This window comes from Musa acuminata, chromosome BXJ1-5 (genome assembly GCF_036884655.1).
Source record: "Musa acuminata AAA Group cultivar baxijiao chromosome BXJ1-5, Cavendish_Baxijiao_AAA, whole genome shotgun sequence".
Lineage (NCBI taxonomy): Eukaryota > Viridiplantae > Streptophyta > Magnoliopsida > Zingiberales > Musaceae > Musa > Musa acuminata.
The window spans coordinates 42,364,361-42,381,895 of NC_088331.1; the positions used below are offsets into that span (position 1 = coordinate 42,364,361).

A 17,535-nucleotide genomic window follows, 5' to 3' on the forward strand; every position below is an offset into this window, starting at 1 on the left:
TCATTCTAGCAGATCACATGGCAAAGCTACCCAGCGGAGCGAAGTAAATCGAGTACTTGGTGAAGTAGCAAACAAAAGCTAGTTGAGAGCTAGAAGACACCCTATGTCAAAGCCTACCAGCAATTGTCAATGAGGGGATCAATGGATTGAGAGGGGGAGAATATCATGGACGACAGTCGTGAGCCGGCAACACCTTCGTAAATGGACCATTCGTTACTTATGATTGCTTGTACAGTTATTTGACATTGCATTTTGTCCTTAGCTTTGTAAGCCTAGGTAGTTTGTAAGGCTACACATCAATCGTTCGTCGAACTCAATAATACTAGGTCAAAACCATCTCGTTTTTGGGTGTCGTAGCCTAATTTCTCAAGCTAATAGTGTGGTGCACAACGTTAGCCATCTCAGACCCTCGGAAACCTCAGGTGGAATAGAGCTAGATGAGGCTTTAGGGTAGTGTTGGGCCCCATTTGGATACACAAGCTTGTGAACAAAGTGTGCATAGGCTTGACTAATACCCCAACATCCGATGGAACAACCATTGCGGACTTACAGCTATCTTTTCCCTTCCAAAGTCCTTATTTTCCATTTGCACTACAACTGTTTGCATAATTACTTGAGTGTTGTGTTTATGGGTGAGACATCGAGACTTGTTCGCTACTCGTCTTTGAAACTAAACAACTTTTTCTAGCAAACGGGCTAAATGATTGTCCCAAAGGCAAGTGCAAGCCCAATGTTCACCTAGCACTTTTGACCCAATGTCCACTTTTGGTCCGGTGTCCTCTAGAGGTTCGAGGGTGGTGAGGGAGCTTATGTTTCAGCCAAAAAATTAACCAATGGCACACAAGAGAATAGGGTGGTTTTGACGATTTTCCCCTTTTTGCGATTAAATACAAGTAGAAGAAATAGAAAACAAAAACATTGACAACAAATCAAAATTGGGCTGACGATAGTACTTCTTGCCTTATACAAGCTACCTATGAGAAAATGTATGAAAAAAACCAAAAAACAATAGAAAAATAGAACTTTTAGTCCGATGCTTTCTTGACTAAGTTCTTTAGTGACCGAGTCCCTCTTGGATTCAAAGTTGTCATAATGCCCCACCTCATTCGATCAACTATGTATGCATATCATTTGATAGACACAGAAAGCATTTCCCATTTGATCTTCTGTCACTCAGACTACAGCTTTTCGATGTGGCCACTACCATTTGCTTATTGCAGGGCCCCCACTAATTCTGATTCTTTGGCTATTTGCTTTGCATTGATAATTACTTACCTGGTATCGCCCCGAGAAAGCATCAAGATAATCAAAAGCAAAGATGAGTTTTGAAACAATCCATCATCCGACAATTTATTTGAGAGGTCCTGGAGAACTCCCACTTCATCAGTCCAAATAAAGTCATACCCTTCATGGTGTCATCAATAGATTAGATTCAGATACCATTAAATATCGATGCTGCCATTATGAAGTCAAGTTTTGACCAATAACAACAAACTTTTTGTGGCTTAATCGGACGGTGACCTAACATAGAGTTTCAGGGGCTTTCTGTTATTATCAGTGACAACATTTTTTGGTCAATATATAGACCCTTTTTGTATCTGACATACAAAATTAAAAAAATATATTTTTAATTATATATTTTAATTGAATGGTGGCTATAATATGAAGGATTTGCACCTTGAAGAAAATTGTTGTGTGGGTCCTCTCACATACCACATCATCCAATGGTTGTGAGTGAAGTTGGTCCACATCATCACAGACCACTTTGCTTTTCAAGTAACATAATCTCATGGAACAAAAAATATAAGAAATAAAATAGTTATAAGGATCTAATGGTTGTTACTTTTTTTAAGAGTATATTTTGTCTATTGATGGTTGCTTGACCTTCACAATCCACATCGATTAAAATAATTAGTTTTTGTTCGAACATAAAAATATTGATGTGCATTAAAATGGTATATTTTATTAAACTACTAATTTGATGGTTGAAACCAGGGATAGCAAAACTGAGTGATTTGGTATGGTTTGGTCAGAATTTACTGGTTCGATCATCGACCAGTACATTAAGGAGCTTAGATCTAGTCTGGTTCACTATATACAAAACCTTTTTTTTCTTTCTCATCCTAGGGCTTGGCTCATGACATGGATTCCTCACAAGGAGTCACTCATTGGTCGTCACTGGTAGCCTGTATGCTTGTTGCCTGCCACTACCTAGGAGCACACCACCCACACTAGTATACTTCTTTCTCCTCCAAGCCTCTTCTTCATTCTTCTTCCTCTTCTTTTTTTCCCCTTCTTCCTAACCTTCTCTCCCTACCTCAACAGAACTATAGTACATTTCGACATACTAATACATGATACACCAGAATGGATCAGAACCATAATAGTTCGGCCATAGACTGGAGGTCCAATAATCAAAATTGCATTCCTTGGTTCAAACCAAGAACTTATCAACCAGTTTAGGTTTTGGTAACCTATCGAATTGGTATAGTGCCGGTTAACCAAGTAGTACACCATGTATCATCCAATATCAAATAACAAAAGAATTAAAAGCAAATGGTAAATGTACATATATCAAGCTATACTTTTCAATATTTGTACTTGACTGGATTGGTAAATTCTAGTAGATACGTACCAATGAATATTTTGTAAATTCTTGGTCCAATCAAATCAAATAACTTATTTATCTAGTTAGCCATTATGAGTAGGTAACTTTGTCATCTAAAAATTTTTAAGGGCGAAAGGGATCAGATGCAAAGAGGTGCTTGAAAATAAAGGTGCTAGATAATTAAAAAAACCTTGGTTTCCTCTGTAGAATAAGACCACCCAGGCGAGATTTCAGTTATATTGAAAACATGATCTCCCATTGATGTTGCCATAGCCTCATCACCCCTTGAACTTGAAGCCAGAAGCTGACGATCATCTAATGAACCAAGAGAATAATCATTTATGTAGTTCCAGCTTCCAAAACTGTTCTCACCAAGAAGGATATCATTTGTACATGTAGTCGTGTTTTCGCTGAGAACCATATCATTCATGTCAAATTCTCCAACTTGAGTTAGATTCTCTGCCCTGAATGACGCTGGTGTGATATCTTGATCTTTAGCTGCTTGAAGATAGCCACCATTTGATTGGTCAATACCACAGTCATTACCAGATTTAACATTAGATGGACAATGAGAAGATAATACGGCAGCAACACCATTTGATGGAAGAAAGCAACCCTGTGGCATAAACAAAATCAGCAATTTATTTAACAAACTTGCACACAGAAATACACGAAGCATAGAAAGTCTTGAGAGGCATACAATTATTTACTTATCATCTACTTGGTTTTTTCTATGTATCATAAATATCAGGTGTAAGAGAGAAGATGTTAGTGGATCAGCATCTTAAGAATAAGATAAGTATAGCACTTGAAACTACATGAAATGGAATAGACTAAAAGTGAAAGAAAAATATGATATCTAGTTTTATGATAAGTTGAAAAAACAAGTTGGCAAGAGGTATTTTGAAATATGCAAGCTAAGGATTCACCAGAAGAGATCTTATATTATAATCCCTATTATCATAATAGGTTATAATTCTATAAAATATTCTTATCATAGGAGACATTCATTGGCATTAGAAATGGCAGAACTAGATATTGACCTTATTAAATATTCCACTTCATGATTGACACATCATATTTTTGTCCTTTCTAATCCTATTAAGAAGGCAAGAACAAATAAACAAATTTAAAATACTGAACCACACTACCAAATTAAGGATATCAGCATCTTACACATTTTTTTATAGCTTATATAGCTCTACAGCATTATGCCCATGTCATATCGTTCAGATACTATTTAATATGATCCTGTTCAGTATGAGACATTTGGTAAAATTGGGATGATACAGAAAATATTCATACTTTTGAACATCAAGATTTGCATGAACTGAGATTTGAAATCAAAACAATTATAAATGTCTTCAATGTGGACAAACATGCAGCAAGATGGTGACTACCTATTGCACATTGAGAGGGTCAGTTTTCCTAGATAGGTCGCACATCAAAACCTTGGAATGGTTTTATTTACTTCAAGCTTCTTTCATTCATGCGACTAAACTCACTATATAAAAGTTATTGAAAAAAATAGGATACTCTAATTATGATGAATGGTAGCTTAACTTATCAGAAAAATCAATTGTATGGTATCCATTTAAAGTGTTGCATTTTCCAAAAGCAGTAAAATATTGATACAACTGTATTTTATTAAAATTATTTTGTAATTGAAGATAGAGAAATTCATGCCAACTAATTGATAAAGGATAGATACTAAGAAGTAATTAATTTGTCTCCACTTGGAAGGATTGGAGAAATAACACGATCTGATCCACACAGAAAGGACACTTGTAAGAGTTTCTCCAAGAAACCAAGGCCTAGCAACCCAAAATTAATCATGCAAGTCAAGCTTTTAAATATAAAGTTAAATGACACTAGCTTACTGTCACGTCCCTAGCTGGATTGCCTAGGGCATACAGCACCCAAGTGGTATTTTTCTGCAAGTGGTACGTCAGCCTAGAAAAAAGTTACAAAAGCTAATGCATGGACAACATACTATTATCAGACAAAAAAGGCAAGATAATCGAGATCACAAGCAACAAAAGGCAACTAGATTTTATTAGGCACAAAAAGTTCTCTTAAAGGAGCTGAATGGTCGCTACTCAATGACATTTCAAAGGCAGATGTAGAGCTAATGTTCACCACTTCATGTAGCATTTTTTTTAATAAAAATGCGGACACACTAAAGATGTTGCACCATCCCTCAAATATACAATCGAGAGTTCATCTAGGGATCTACGATTATGAGACAACAGACATTTTGTACCACAAGGCTACAGCCAACCCTAGGTATATAAGAACAGGGCTATTTTGGCTATTTTCTCCACACAAGACATCACATAGGCAGAAACATTTTTGAATTTAACAAGACAGAAACATAAAAAAAGATATTTCAACAAAGTAAAGTGGGACCGATAGTAGTAATTGCTTTGAAAAATCTGCCTAAGAGAAAATGTGTGGAAAGTGGAAACACCATAAAACAATGAGAAAACAAAATAAAACAGCATCACAGACGTGTTAAACACATTGACTTCAACACATTGTGAAATTTTCCCCCAGTTATTCCTTCAACACCCTCATCAAAGCCTTTGCGAATACTACAACTTGATCATCTTTTGCTACAACATGCTTCTTGACTTCTATTAATGTGTCAGTGACTTTGATACCCCATCTTGTTTTAACTCGCCATTGAATAGGTTCGATTGGGGAGGTTGGCAGATTTTGAACACTTCATGTTAGTCAACAAGAGGAGCCTTCATGCTTGCGTTCAAGCCCTTTTGAAGTGTCACCCTACAAGAGATTGAATGTTGCTGGTTGGAGCTTTGCCAGCATTATTTCACAAGAGTTTGTGGCCTTTCACAAAGTTTGCCCTTTGCGTCTTTGGATTCTTTACCATCTCCTCCAAGTAGGTCCACACTATCCCCATTTTTGAAGTAACTCGAATAGAGGATAGTACATGGATGTACTACCTTCGGCATACCCAATCACCCAAAGGTGAGGACTTGATGGTTGTTGTCATTTAAGTACTTTAAATGGACTTCCCATTGATGCAGAGTTTCATTGCATAGGTGAAGAGAGTTAGGTTGCTTTGATTAGCTTCACCCAAATTCGTCAAGTTATACTCTTTGGTCAAAACTGGTTATTTCACTTCATCCACTCTTCATGATTGCACTTATGGAAGTGCTGCTCAAACCTAAGATGGGTTTCGCACTTGTAGAGCACTTATCTGATAGCTTTCATCATGCCTTTGGGATTATTTTGAGATCATGCCCATTTGCAGACAGAGATGCTTTCCCTTCAAGGACACAATTTTGGTGTGCTCAAAAGACATGTCGCTTTGTACCATATTTTCATGGATAAATATGTACACAGGATATTCGATGTAATGATTATGTATGTCTGTGTCTTTCGGTTTTGTTCAAACTTTGCATAGCATGTAGAGGGCTTACAATAAGCTTGGCAACCCTATTTTGGTTAGCTTTTGTGGTAATATTAGTCCTGTAAATGTAAGTTGCATGCACTCATCGCATAGAGACAAAATAACTTAAAAACAAGCCATCCAGACAATCATTTTGAGGGTTTTCTAGCTTCGCAAAGTGGTGCAGAGTATTAGCTAGTACAGCACCCTGGAGCTACTTGGGTGGCACATGGTTGAATGGGCCTTTGGGGTATTATCTAGGATTAGTTCGTTGTCTTATTCCGCAACAATGTCATATGAGCACTTGTGGGAACTCCTGACCGTGACGGACCTTCTTGGACCCTTTGTCACGCGACCGTCCAGAGCTTGCAAAGTCTGTATTTGTAATTTATACAGTCTATCAAGTGTTTGCCGAAATGTCTGCTTATAGGATCCCAAGTAAAAACTATAAGTGATTTTGGGATAGCTATGTTCGAGCTACGTTGGCAACCAAACTTGACGGTGCTCTGCAATTGAAAGAGTTATACAAAGCTCATAGAGGTAAGGGGAATTACTAACTCGAAGAATTCAATACTCATACAAAAGCTTGTATGTGGACCAAGGATTGCAAGACTGTACCATACTGCCCGCTACCAGGCAATACCAACAATTTGGCCCCGTATCGAGCGATATAGGGTTGTACCGAGCAGTAACGGTTGAAACCGACCGGTACCAGTTGTAACATTACCGTTGGAGGCCTCCTCAAGGGTTTTTAAACCCTTTCTTCCCTCTTATTTCAATCCATTTTACTCTCACAATCTTTTAAACTCTCTTAAACTCATGATAATCAACCTACAATCATCACCATATTGATGAATCAATGACATACGGTGTATCAATACACTATGTCATAGGATTAATTTCAGGATTGGGTCTAACAAACATATCATATTGATGTACAAATATATAGGATCGAGGACCCCGATCCACCACCCGTGAAGGCCCATCGTTCGTTTTGATGGTAGAATCAGGTATATCTACACATGTGATTACTTTATTCATTTGAATCTTAAAGTTTAAGTTGTACACAAAATAATCTAATAATTCAAATAATTTTTCTGTAGATAATTCAATATTAACAGAAGGACGATCTGAAATGAACCGAAATTGCGAACCTTGCACAAGCCTACTCCTCAAAGCCCAAAAAAGATATGTGACACTATTCTTACCTAATTTACACAAGTTTTCCTAAACTATACTAAATGTATATTTATTTCTAACTTAAAAACTCTATCCTAACTTTATTTTCTATTTTTAGGTATTTTCGAAAGGTTCTATGCCTATTTTAGGCATACCGCTTAGTATGTCGTACCGTACCATACCGAGCAAAGCTCGGTACATTGGTACAGTACGGTATTCAAAACCTTAATGCGGACGATAGACTATCTATGGCCATCCTAAGGCAATCGAAACTCGGCACCATGGGGCAGGAAAACTTTATCTTTGGCATGGGAAAGATATGTCTGTAGGAGGCTATAGTGTGTAGTAGGTTCAGCATGTTGCTATGGCTTAAAGAGTGCAGCGGGGGCTATATTATTGAAGCCGCAATCTAGCAAGTGCATAGTTTGTTCAGCAAGGCGGAGTAGTATAAGGAAAGGATGCGAAGAGAAAAATTGCTCCAACGTAACATATATCTATGAGGGATAAGTTCCAGTTCTCCAAAAGGAGAATCATGTGCAACGAACCACACATGTTAAGGGGGGTACCTTAAGATAATAGCTCCATAAAACTTAATGGGCCGAGTGAGGGACGAGGAGTCATCATATGATCTCGCACGAGGTAATGTATTATTAGACCATTACAAGATTAAGTGGGGGAGCGACCAAAGGCAACACCAAACGAAAGCATTCTTAGAGCCGATATGGAGATTGGACTCAACAGAAGGTTGACCCGTGGAATAGTGGGCGTGAGAGCCACCATCAACTCAATGCAAACTGAGGAATGTAGCAAGTTAGGTGAAGCTTGGGAAAGTACCCAAGACACATGAAGAGAATCAACATATAAGACGGAACATAGAGTGGAAGAGCGAAGCTTTCCTTGAACAAAAATCAAGGACAAACTCTTGCAGAGACAAGAGCGAGATCATATCATTCCATAGGTTTCTCGTTTTGATGGAACAAACTCACCTTGCATGGTACCAAAGTCGAAGGGAGCTTCGAGGCACATGCATTTTATCACAACGAAGCAATTGACTAAGGGACTAAGACGACTCAACTTGCGAAAGCAAAATTGGGGTTAAAAGGCCTTGGCACAGGGAAAGAGGATGCAAAGGCAATTACTCTTAAAGAATATATTGCAATGTTACCATTCGAGTTGTCACGAAGGAAGCTGTGCGCAATGGAGATTGTGTTTAGGGTAAGGGCCCAGGATCTAGACAATGGCGCACCAATTTTAGTGAAATCGATGGACTTCAAAAATTGCTAGGCGACGGATTGTCCTAGAGCGACACTTCGTCTGTGTGTGACCCAAGAGTAGGTGGACGAAGGTTGATTGCCAAAGGAGCGAACATAATAGAAAGTTGCAAAGGCCATATATAGATAGAGCGCAGTCCGAGTTCATCCCACAAAGCTTAAAACCTAATGAAGATGTCACTAAGAGGCAACATGGTGCAACAGATCATGGTGGAACAATTCGAGAAAATACGCCACATGAGAGAAGTCTCGTGAGGGACTTGGTCATAAGGAGGTAAGATTGAGAGCTACTAGGAGCTTCACTTTGGTGAGCAACACGCGACAAAAAGGGCTATGAATTCAATAAGTGAATGTCATAGTACCACAGATATGGATCTTCCACGCATGCACTAAATTTTGCATCGGATAAAAGCCTTGATCATCAATCCCTTGCTCTCATAAAGGGAGAGCACATGGTCGTGAAAAGGGTCTGAGAAGATGGAGAATACAGAGGCAAACTCCACGTACCAATACAAGGCAGAAGGGAAGAGGTGGAACTTCATAAAACTGATGTCGACAGTCGTCTCACCAAGATCACTAAAAATGGGGGATCTCGGGTCAATGCAAGAGTGCTCGACCAAAGAATGGAGCAGGAAGTACGTGGTTCTATACCCTTTCTGCTTAAAAGAGTAGGTGACAAAAATGATGTAGAAGGCGATACAATCCCAGAGGTGATCAAAACTATCGGAGATTCACAATAAGTCGAGGTAAAATTTTGCTCTTTTCGAACAAAACTTCTTGCATTCCAAAAGTTTGATAAAAATGAGAAGGCAAATTGTAGTAGCCAACTCAACGTAGGGAATACAAATACTTCAGGTGCTTCAGAAGTGTGAGCAAAGAGCAAATGAAGGCTAGTAACCGGCTTGATGCATGAAGTACAACTCTCAAGGAGACCGACGATGTCAAGTATCTTTTAGCTTTCTTAACTCTTGAGAGAATAGACAAAACAAAATACCCTAGTTCTCTTAGTTATACAGTAGAGGAGCTCCACATATGTTTGAAGACCCTTTGAGGAGACTTAGCGATAGATAATAGTTGTCAAATCTTTCCCAATGGTAATTGGTTATATCGAGTAGATTGTCCGCTTCATGTTCCAACAGAATGTCAATCGAAATCAGAAGTGATGAAAACCTACTCGAAGGCAGCAAACTAAGCAGAAGAGAATCAATGGGCAAATTTTACAAATAAAAGACCTCAAAAACTTCAAAGTCTGCAAGGTGATGCTCATTAAAGCTCTAACAAGCATCCACCCAATTCAAGCGGCGCAAGACATTTGAGAGACTTATGCACAACAAAGGTTTTTTCTTCATCTAACGAATCAATAGGAACCAGCAAAGATCAGTACAACTCAACAGACCCCACACTAGAGTCAGAGTCACTAATGAGTTGAAGCAACATTAGCGGATCAAAGTTTGACTACTTAAAAACAGCGACGGAGAACAATTGGAAGCCAAGGGAGGAGCATTGCAACTAAAGCAAAAGATTAAAGATTTAACAAAGGCGAGGAGATGTAGCGTACTGTCACGGACTTAGCTGGAGTTGCCTAAGTCGTAAGGCACTCTTGCAGCAAAGTTACAAATTTAGCTAGAAATGCCTAAGTCATGAAGCACTCTTGCGCCAACTCCTCGGACTTAGCTAGGATTGCCTAAGTCATGAGGCGCCCTTGTGACATATGCGTCCGCAAAGGGTCAGCCTAGTTGCAACCTCGTACAGGTCCCAAAGGACCTGTAAAACAGAAAGTTAATTAGATTGAAAATGAGCGACGGACAAGTCCTAACGTCTCGCGAAGAGGGAAGCTTTACAAGCAATTCAGCGAGCACCTTTAGTGCAAGAGAGAAAAGAGATGAAAGAGAAAACAAAGACTTTAGAAGGTAGAACGAATAGTTGCAAGTCCATGAACAACTGCTCACCGGGTGCCGAGCACAAAGGCAAGTTCCCGTCAAGTTAACGTGCGAACTTGTGAAAATTATTCAACGCCCAACAATATACCGAAGCCCCATCCAGCCCTATACCACCCAGGGGGTTCAAGGGTGCTAAGATGGTTGACATTTTGCATGCCGCTGCAGTCTGCAGAAAACAAGTCGTGGCATGAAAAACGGAGCCATTTTGGGGTAGTTTTGTCCGGCGCAGTGAGCGATCGCACTGTAGCACTGTAACCTGCATTAGGGCGGAATCGAGCAACGATGAAGGATTGTCACTATGGCCTCGCATTAGGGCGATGTAATTATTGAATGCACTATGAGGTAAGTGGGAAAGTAATCAAAGGCAACATCGAAAGAGGCGAAGACACATGACAACCTATTAATGTTCGTGGACATCAAATTGTATGAGAAAGCGACTCGCTGGATATAGGAATCATACACAACTTGAAAGTGGACCGATGGGCAAAGTGTCTTGAATTAAAGTTGTCAAAGAGGTCGAGTCGTATGAAGGTAGTAAATTCAGAGATGGAGCCTACTTTTGGATTCGAAGGTTGTCGACAACCAGATTGGAGATCGAAGCTATATCACCAAATTCATACCGCTTCTCTTGGATTAAGAGTTTTTGTAGGAGGCAATACCATATATTCATGAATTCTCTTTCAGATGGATTGTGACTTTCTCAAAGGACAAGCATTTACTCAGATGGATTGGAAATGGAGAGCTTCAAAGGACAATCATTTACTCAGCTATGATGGTGATGAAGGAATCAAGGCGGAAAGATGACTCATTCCACAGCAATGCAATTGGAGTCAGAAGGCCTTAACACAGTGCAAGGGTTCATCGAGACAAACACACTCAAAAAATACACTGGTGTGCCACTAAATCAGTTGCCAAAGTCCTTTCCACGAGGATGCAAATTGAAATGATAGTTCGAACTCATTGAAGAAGTCAAAGATCTAGTTGACCATCCACATTGGCATTATTTTCGAAGTGGGTCTAGGGCCTTTCAAATAAACTATTGGACAATAGATTGCTTTAGAGCATATCTTTGCTCATTGCTATTTCGATGCTTCCGAGAGGTGCAACCTTTCCTTTGAAAGCTTTCAAAATTTTATTCTCCGACGAGTATTTGTACTCTTTATCCATCATCTATAGCTCATAGACATTCTAATGATGCAACTCTTGCTAAGCCTTTGGTTTTAGACTATTGAGGAAGTAGAAAAGTTTGTCCTTTTCAGACATATCTCGGATGTCTAACATTAGGGTTGAAAACTGCTTCACATAATCCTTAGTTATAAAAGTCTAGCGAAGTTGTTATTCTCTAACATAAACTAAGTCCACAATTCCCTCTTCAAGGCTTCTCAAGTGTCAATGTTACAGCAATCTTGTTGTATTTCCTCCCAACGTGTGCGCCACCATAGTTTTGCATCATCGATGAGAGACATCGTCACTAACGACGCCTTGGAGTCTACTAATTCGGGTTGGTAGCTATGAAGTATTGATTTATATCAAAGAGAAAGATTTTTAACTCCTTAACATCCCAAGCACCCACATAACTCTTGGTTTGGGAGCTCTCACTCTTGATAAGAGATGGTCGCGAGACATTGCTCCGCTCGCATGCATGGCTTGCATGAGCACCGACGCATGATCCATCAATTCCCTTATTTGCTCTCGTAAGTATTACATAGATTCTTTTATGTCATTCGTGAACCTTCCAACTTGGATCTCCAGCAAATTCAATCGAGATTCTCACCTTTCTTGTGCATACACTACCATCTCAAACGACTCTCCACTTCTATAGAGCCCCATCAACTCTTGGTTGATAATGTTGAGTCTACAACTCCAACTTAGCCTTTTTTTCTTTAGCGCTTCTATTTCATTCAGGGTTGTGCCACCAACTATTTACTGCTTTTTGTTTCTTCCATAGAGCTTTGTCTACTTAGGGTTGTGCTATGTAAAAAAACATTTTTTTGAGTTTTACAAGAAAGAAAAAAAATTAAAACACTTTCAATAAAGCAAAATATGGTCGATATTAGTACTTCATAACCCATACGATCTACCTAAGATAAACATACAAAAAAAATTGAAAAACTACACAAAAACAAAATCGAAGAGTGCCACAATCATGCGTTGAAAACACGTTGGCTACATCCCTTCATGACATTATGTCCATTGAGCACATTATGATAACAAAGGTTCCACATCTTGATTGTACATATTAGTACAAGGCACAAACTAGTATTTACCGGCCCAAACAAGTACCAATTTCAGAATATATAGTTCGATACCAGTATAAAAAATTCATTTATATCTTTTTAAATTATATTAAACGATATCAAATGGTGCAGGTCGGTGTATTACTAGTATTTAACGGATCTGGTATGTCACCAACACTCATATCAAATGGAGATTTAAATCCTTGATGATTAGTTCACTTGAGTAATTGTATAAACAACTTTTATCTAAAAATAATCACGTAAAAAAAAATTTCCTACATTTCTCCTGATACCAATCAACAGACTACTCACATTATTCATGGAGTTTTTGAACCCACTCCTTTGTTGGTCACAGGATGAAGCATCACCTGCCACATAAACCATCATTAGACTTTTGGATAATGTAGAACTTTTTTAACTTATGTCATTACCATCCCTATTTATAGCTGCACGATTTTGTACATTAGATCCAACAAGTTCTTCCCATTCCAATGTATTGATCTCATGAAGACTCAACTCATGATTCTGAAATTTGGTCGAATTATTTAGCCCTGATATTCCAGAACCTGCAACATAAGAGGACATATAAATCTCCAGGAAGGCAATTAGAAATTTAGAATATTGATGAAACTGTATCAACTTCTAAGCTGGCACCACGGGCAGGTGATATGAAATGATTTGGAACATACAGACTATAAGCACAGCAAATGAAATAATACAAGGACCAGTAATGCCATCCATTCTGATGTGATAATATGACCAAGCACTATCAAGAAAAAATGAGAAGAAATGGCGTACAACAAAAGTAATCTTTGAAACTAAGTTTATAGAAAAAGTTAAAGCATTCAACACTTCTACGAAATTTATGAGCTACTGCATTTGGTTGATGGGAAGTTTATAAGCTATTGTAAATCTCTATATAGATAGTACTAATACTTCCATTTGATCAGATCATTCAGTTCAAATTAATTTCATTGTTCTCAGGAGGTTTTAACTGAACAAATTTTAAATATTTTTGTAAGAGGTTTACATCATCCATTATGACTAAGCATTATCAAGAAAAAGCTGAAAAAAAAATGGCATACAACAAATCATTGTAAACTTAGTTTGTAGAAAAGTTCATGTACTCGACGCTCGTAAGCAATTTATATAACGGCAGTCTTAGAAGGCAGATCAGACAGTAGACTGGTTTTGTCTCACTAGTGCAGCTGACATGGTATTCTCCAGAGTTAATTTCCTCTGAAATAACTGCAGATCCTAACACCTCCGAGTGAGCAGAACCACTAGCTGAATGCATTGGTGTAGGCGGAGAATCAATGTGCAACCTGTTCTTCAAGGATAAAGCCTCTGGACATTCCACTGATGCAGGAATATGTTGAAACACATTATCCTGATGTCATGAACAAAACAAGGAAACAGACTTAGATCAAAGAAAATATTTTATGCAAGGAACCAACTTTCAGCATCATTCCAAGAGCTGTAACTTGATTGAACAGTATGTGTTGGCTAGCCAGCACAGATAACAAAAAGAATACCGCTGGCTGGCATAATCAATCAAATGGTCTGTTAGCACAGTCCCCATGCTGATATTATTCCCAGATGGCTGATATTGATTTTAACTGAAACCTATTTTAAAAGATGTTACTTTAGAAAGTCCAACCTAGTGGGTTATTTGTGCAACGAAATCTGAAACAAAGTTTAATGGAAAGCAACAAAGAAATAAGCCTGATTAGTTTATGTAGAAGTCACCACAATCGAGAAGCAGAAATTTCAAGAAATGCTGACAGTCTAGGAAATCATTTTCATTTGTTTATGCTAGAGTTAACTGGTTATGAGAAACCATCACCCAAAATACGTGTTTGAGCCGCATACAAACCATTCAAAACCAACGCTATTTAGATATATAGAAAGAAAATGGAGTCCAAGAATATGAAGGCAGAGAGACTACATTACATTATAAGTATGTTTAATGCAGACATAAGCATCTACGTATAGTTAAGGATTCAATTTTCACAGGCATGATGGTTGTTGTAACCATGATACAGGCCAGCTGACATAAAATGGCATGGGGTTTGTGTAAAACGTTGCAACAATGTGTAAAAGGGTTTGTCACCCTTGGCTGAACTTGACCTCCAGTGCTGATAAATGTTGGTACAAAATATCACACACAAACTCAAAAACCACACATCTGAGAATGTACTAAAGGATGTACTTATTGAAAAACATAGATACTACATCAGAAGATGTTCTTCACAGTGGGTATTACAAAATATAACACATTAAAAGGAAGAAGATGAAATCTGATAGAAGGTACTGAATCACCTAAGGTGCAGAAAAATTTTATCATCTACAAAAGGTTACTAAATCACCCTGTAAGTTGTGGCTGAATTAGCATACATAAACAAATTCTGATGAACCTAATTTCGAACCCAAAAACTTAACTAATTACCTAAATTAACAATCAATGAATTTTAAATCTGAATATAACTAGATTTTTTAAGCAAATCTGCATCTTATCACTTGTAGGCCAGTTACCAAATCAAAAGGTTTGACTTATTGCTAAGGTTCTTGTCATTCAATTCAACTCTAACTCTCAATTCAATGTTCTAGAGAATTGTCTTTTCTTAATACCATTAGACAAAGAGAAATATTTTGCTCTTTGATTCCTAGAGTATGCTAAGATTTTGATAAAAATCTGACAACTAGCATGGCTAGATACACGGCCTGAGAATTGCCTTTTTACTGAAATGGGTGGCATGCTATGCACACCATTTTATTGGCACCCAAACTTGAAGGACTTTAGGGATGTATTGGATGTTTGAGGCCCAGACCAAGTATTCATTAACTTAAAAAGGACCAGACTAGTCCTTTAAATTAGAAAGGACTGAACCAGACTAGTCCATTAATAAAATCCATCAGTCTTAATGTTTTGTAATAGAGAATCAGTGGGTGATTGCTTATGTTATATGGTTGTTTCCCGTACAATTTCACCTCATCAAAGAGGAGATAGGAGAGAAGACCAAGATGGAGCTTGCAATTCAATTGTGACCAAAGAAAAATGTTTTCCTTGTTTACGACAGATCTTACCCTATTTCAGATTTTATTTTCTTTTGTGTTTTGTGATACATAGGCACTATGTTCAGTTGACATGAGAAGTGAGAACAACATGAAAAGGTCAGCTGCCAGCCATCACATAAGGTGCTTCTGAAATTTCAGTCCCTGGTTAAATATTCTTGCAATCTAGCTGAAAAAATAATCAGGAAAAGGTGTCCCTGTTTAAATATTCATACGATCTAGCTTAAACATAATTAGTAAACAGCCTCATTCCGGTTTTACACAGTATTTAATGTCCAAGAGCATGCGATGAAAGATCACATTACTTCCCATGCACAGGAAGAATGGACAAACCAAATTTTTATGCCTCTCAAAGAAGGCATGAAAAGAGCCACAAGATAGGCACCTCAACCATGAGTAATTGCCTATTTCTCAACCACCTGAATTGGCATTTATGCATTGAGCAATACATGCATAAGTCAATTTTTTATCATATGTCAATATGATAGACATGAAAATTAATACAGAGCTTCTACAGGGTTCAAAGGGTAAAACCTCTGATGTTTGACGATAATGTACAAGAACAATGCGCTCCAAATTCCTGAATAAGCAAAACATCCAACACTGTGTCAGTTGGCACTGTTCTAAAACATAACAGTTTGAACTTTAAACCAAAATTGATTCTCTATATTGGTTTTAGGTAGTCTATTGGATATAATTCCAAAGGGAAAGTTGCAAATTAAAGCATTCACATATCATAATTATGAATTTCATAAAACATGAAGAAATTTAAAGTACTATAATATAAATAACAAAATGCTCCAAGTATAAAAAATTGACTTAATACATACGAACTCCTTGTAATACACTTAAGGCTTAAATTAATCTATGATGCAAGAAAAAAAAAAACTAATATATAAAGTTAAATTAGTTTGTTCCAATGAAAGTAAATGTAAATCTTTATACCCAACATGAAAAGGATGGTTTAATAATCTGCTTGGACCAAAAAACACAACGGGCGAATGCTTGCCAGTCTATTTTTGGGCAGTCCAGGTCCAGTTCTAGGGTTCCATATGGTAACCCTCTAAAACCGGACAGTAAACCCACTTAGGGTTTGGCTTGTTTTATTTATTTTGAACTCCTCTCTCTCACTGTCACCCAAACTGATATAAACACCATCGCATTCACCACAGCCCATTGCCGTTGCTTGATTCTCCGCCTTCTCCTCTTCCCGTTTGTTTCTCCTCCACCCTTATCAACCTTGACCGACTGTCGGCGTGCCATGTGTTGGTACATCTACTCAAAATTTTAAACCATGGAATGTCGTCTCACTCAGACCAATATGAAATAGGCATTACGTACCGGTACCAGTCCTGGTGTGAATCGATACATGGATCACCCCATTTCAGACAGTCTAGTCTGACCCATTAAAGAAAGTAAAGAAACTTAAAGTTATATATTCAATTCATGAACCCTCTTCTTCGTACGACTAGGTGGGTGTTGAATCATGGACCTCTGCTGCCATTCGAACGCCGCCTATCTCCCCACTGTCGTTGTTTGCCACACTAATCTGTTGAGATCTGTCAAAATCTGTTGTGATTTGATTTGTTGAGATCTGTCAAGATCTGCTGTGATTTGATTCTCGACATACTACCTTATTTGGTATGATAGACTAGGATATAATTATTGATTCGTTCCTAATTATATTACCTCATTTGTTTATATTTGCTAGCTGTGTATTTCCTAGATTAGCACCTAGATCTATTTAGGTAGTTCTTTCCTTTTTTCTTTGGCTCTTGTTTGATTATATGAACTTCATCATGTATACAAG

The 17,535-nt window shown here is 38.0% G+C and overlaps 1 protein-coding gene across 3 annotated transcripts in view; it reads right to left on the reverse strand.

Moving 5' to 3' along the window:
* LOC135674375 (calmodulin-binding transcription activator CBT-like) overlaps positions 1-17,535 on the reverse strand; it is a 52,510-nt gene that overhangs the window by 15,993 nt on the left and 18,982 nt on the right. For 2 of the 3 annotated variants that reach the window (XM_065184162.1, XM_065184164.1), the window contains exons 5-9: positions 16,260-16,305; positions 13,830-14,040; positions 13,082-13,216; positions 12,963-13,018; positions 2,799-3,224 (exon numbers count right to left, since the gene is read on the reverse strand). In XM_065184162.1, coding sequence (XP_065040234.1) covers positions 2,799-3,224; positions 12,963-13,018; positions 13,082-13,216; positions 13,830-14,040; positions 16,260-16,305 — 874 coding nt within the window. The remainder of the gene's footprint in view (positions 1-2,798; positions 3,225-12,962; positions 13,019-13,081; positions 13,217-13,829; positions 14,041-16,259; positions 16,306-17,535) is intronic. The other variant, XM_065184163.1, reaches the window with a different exon arrangement.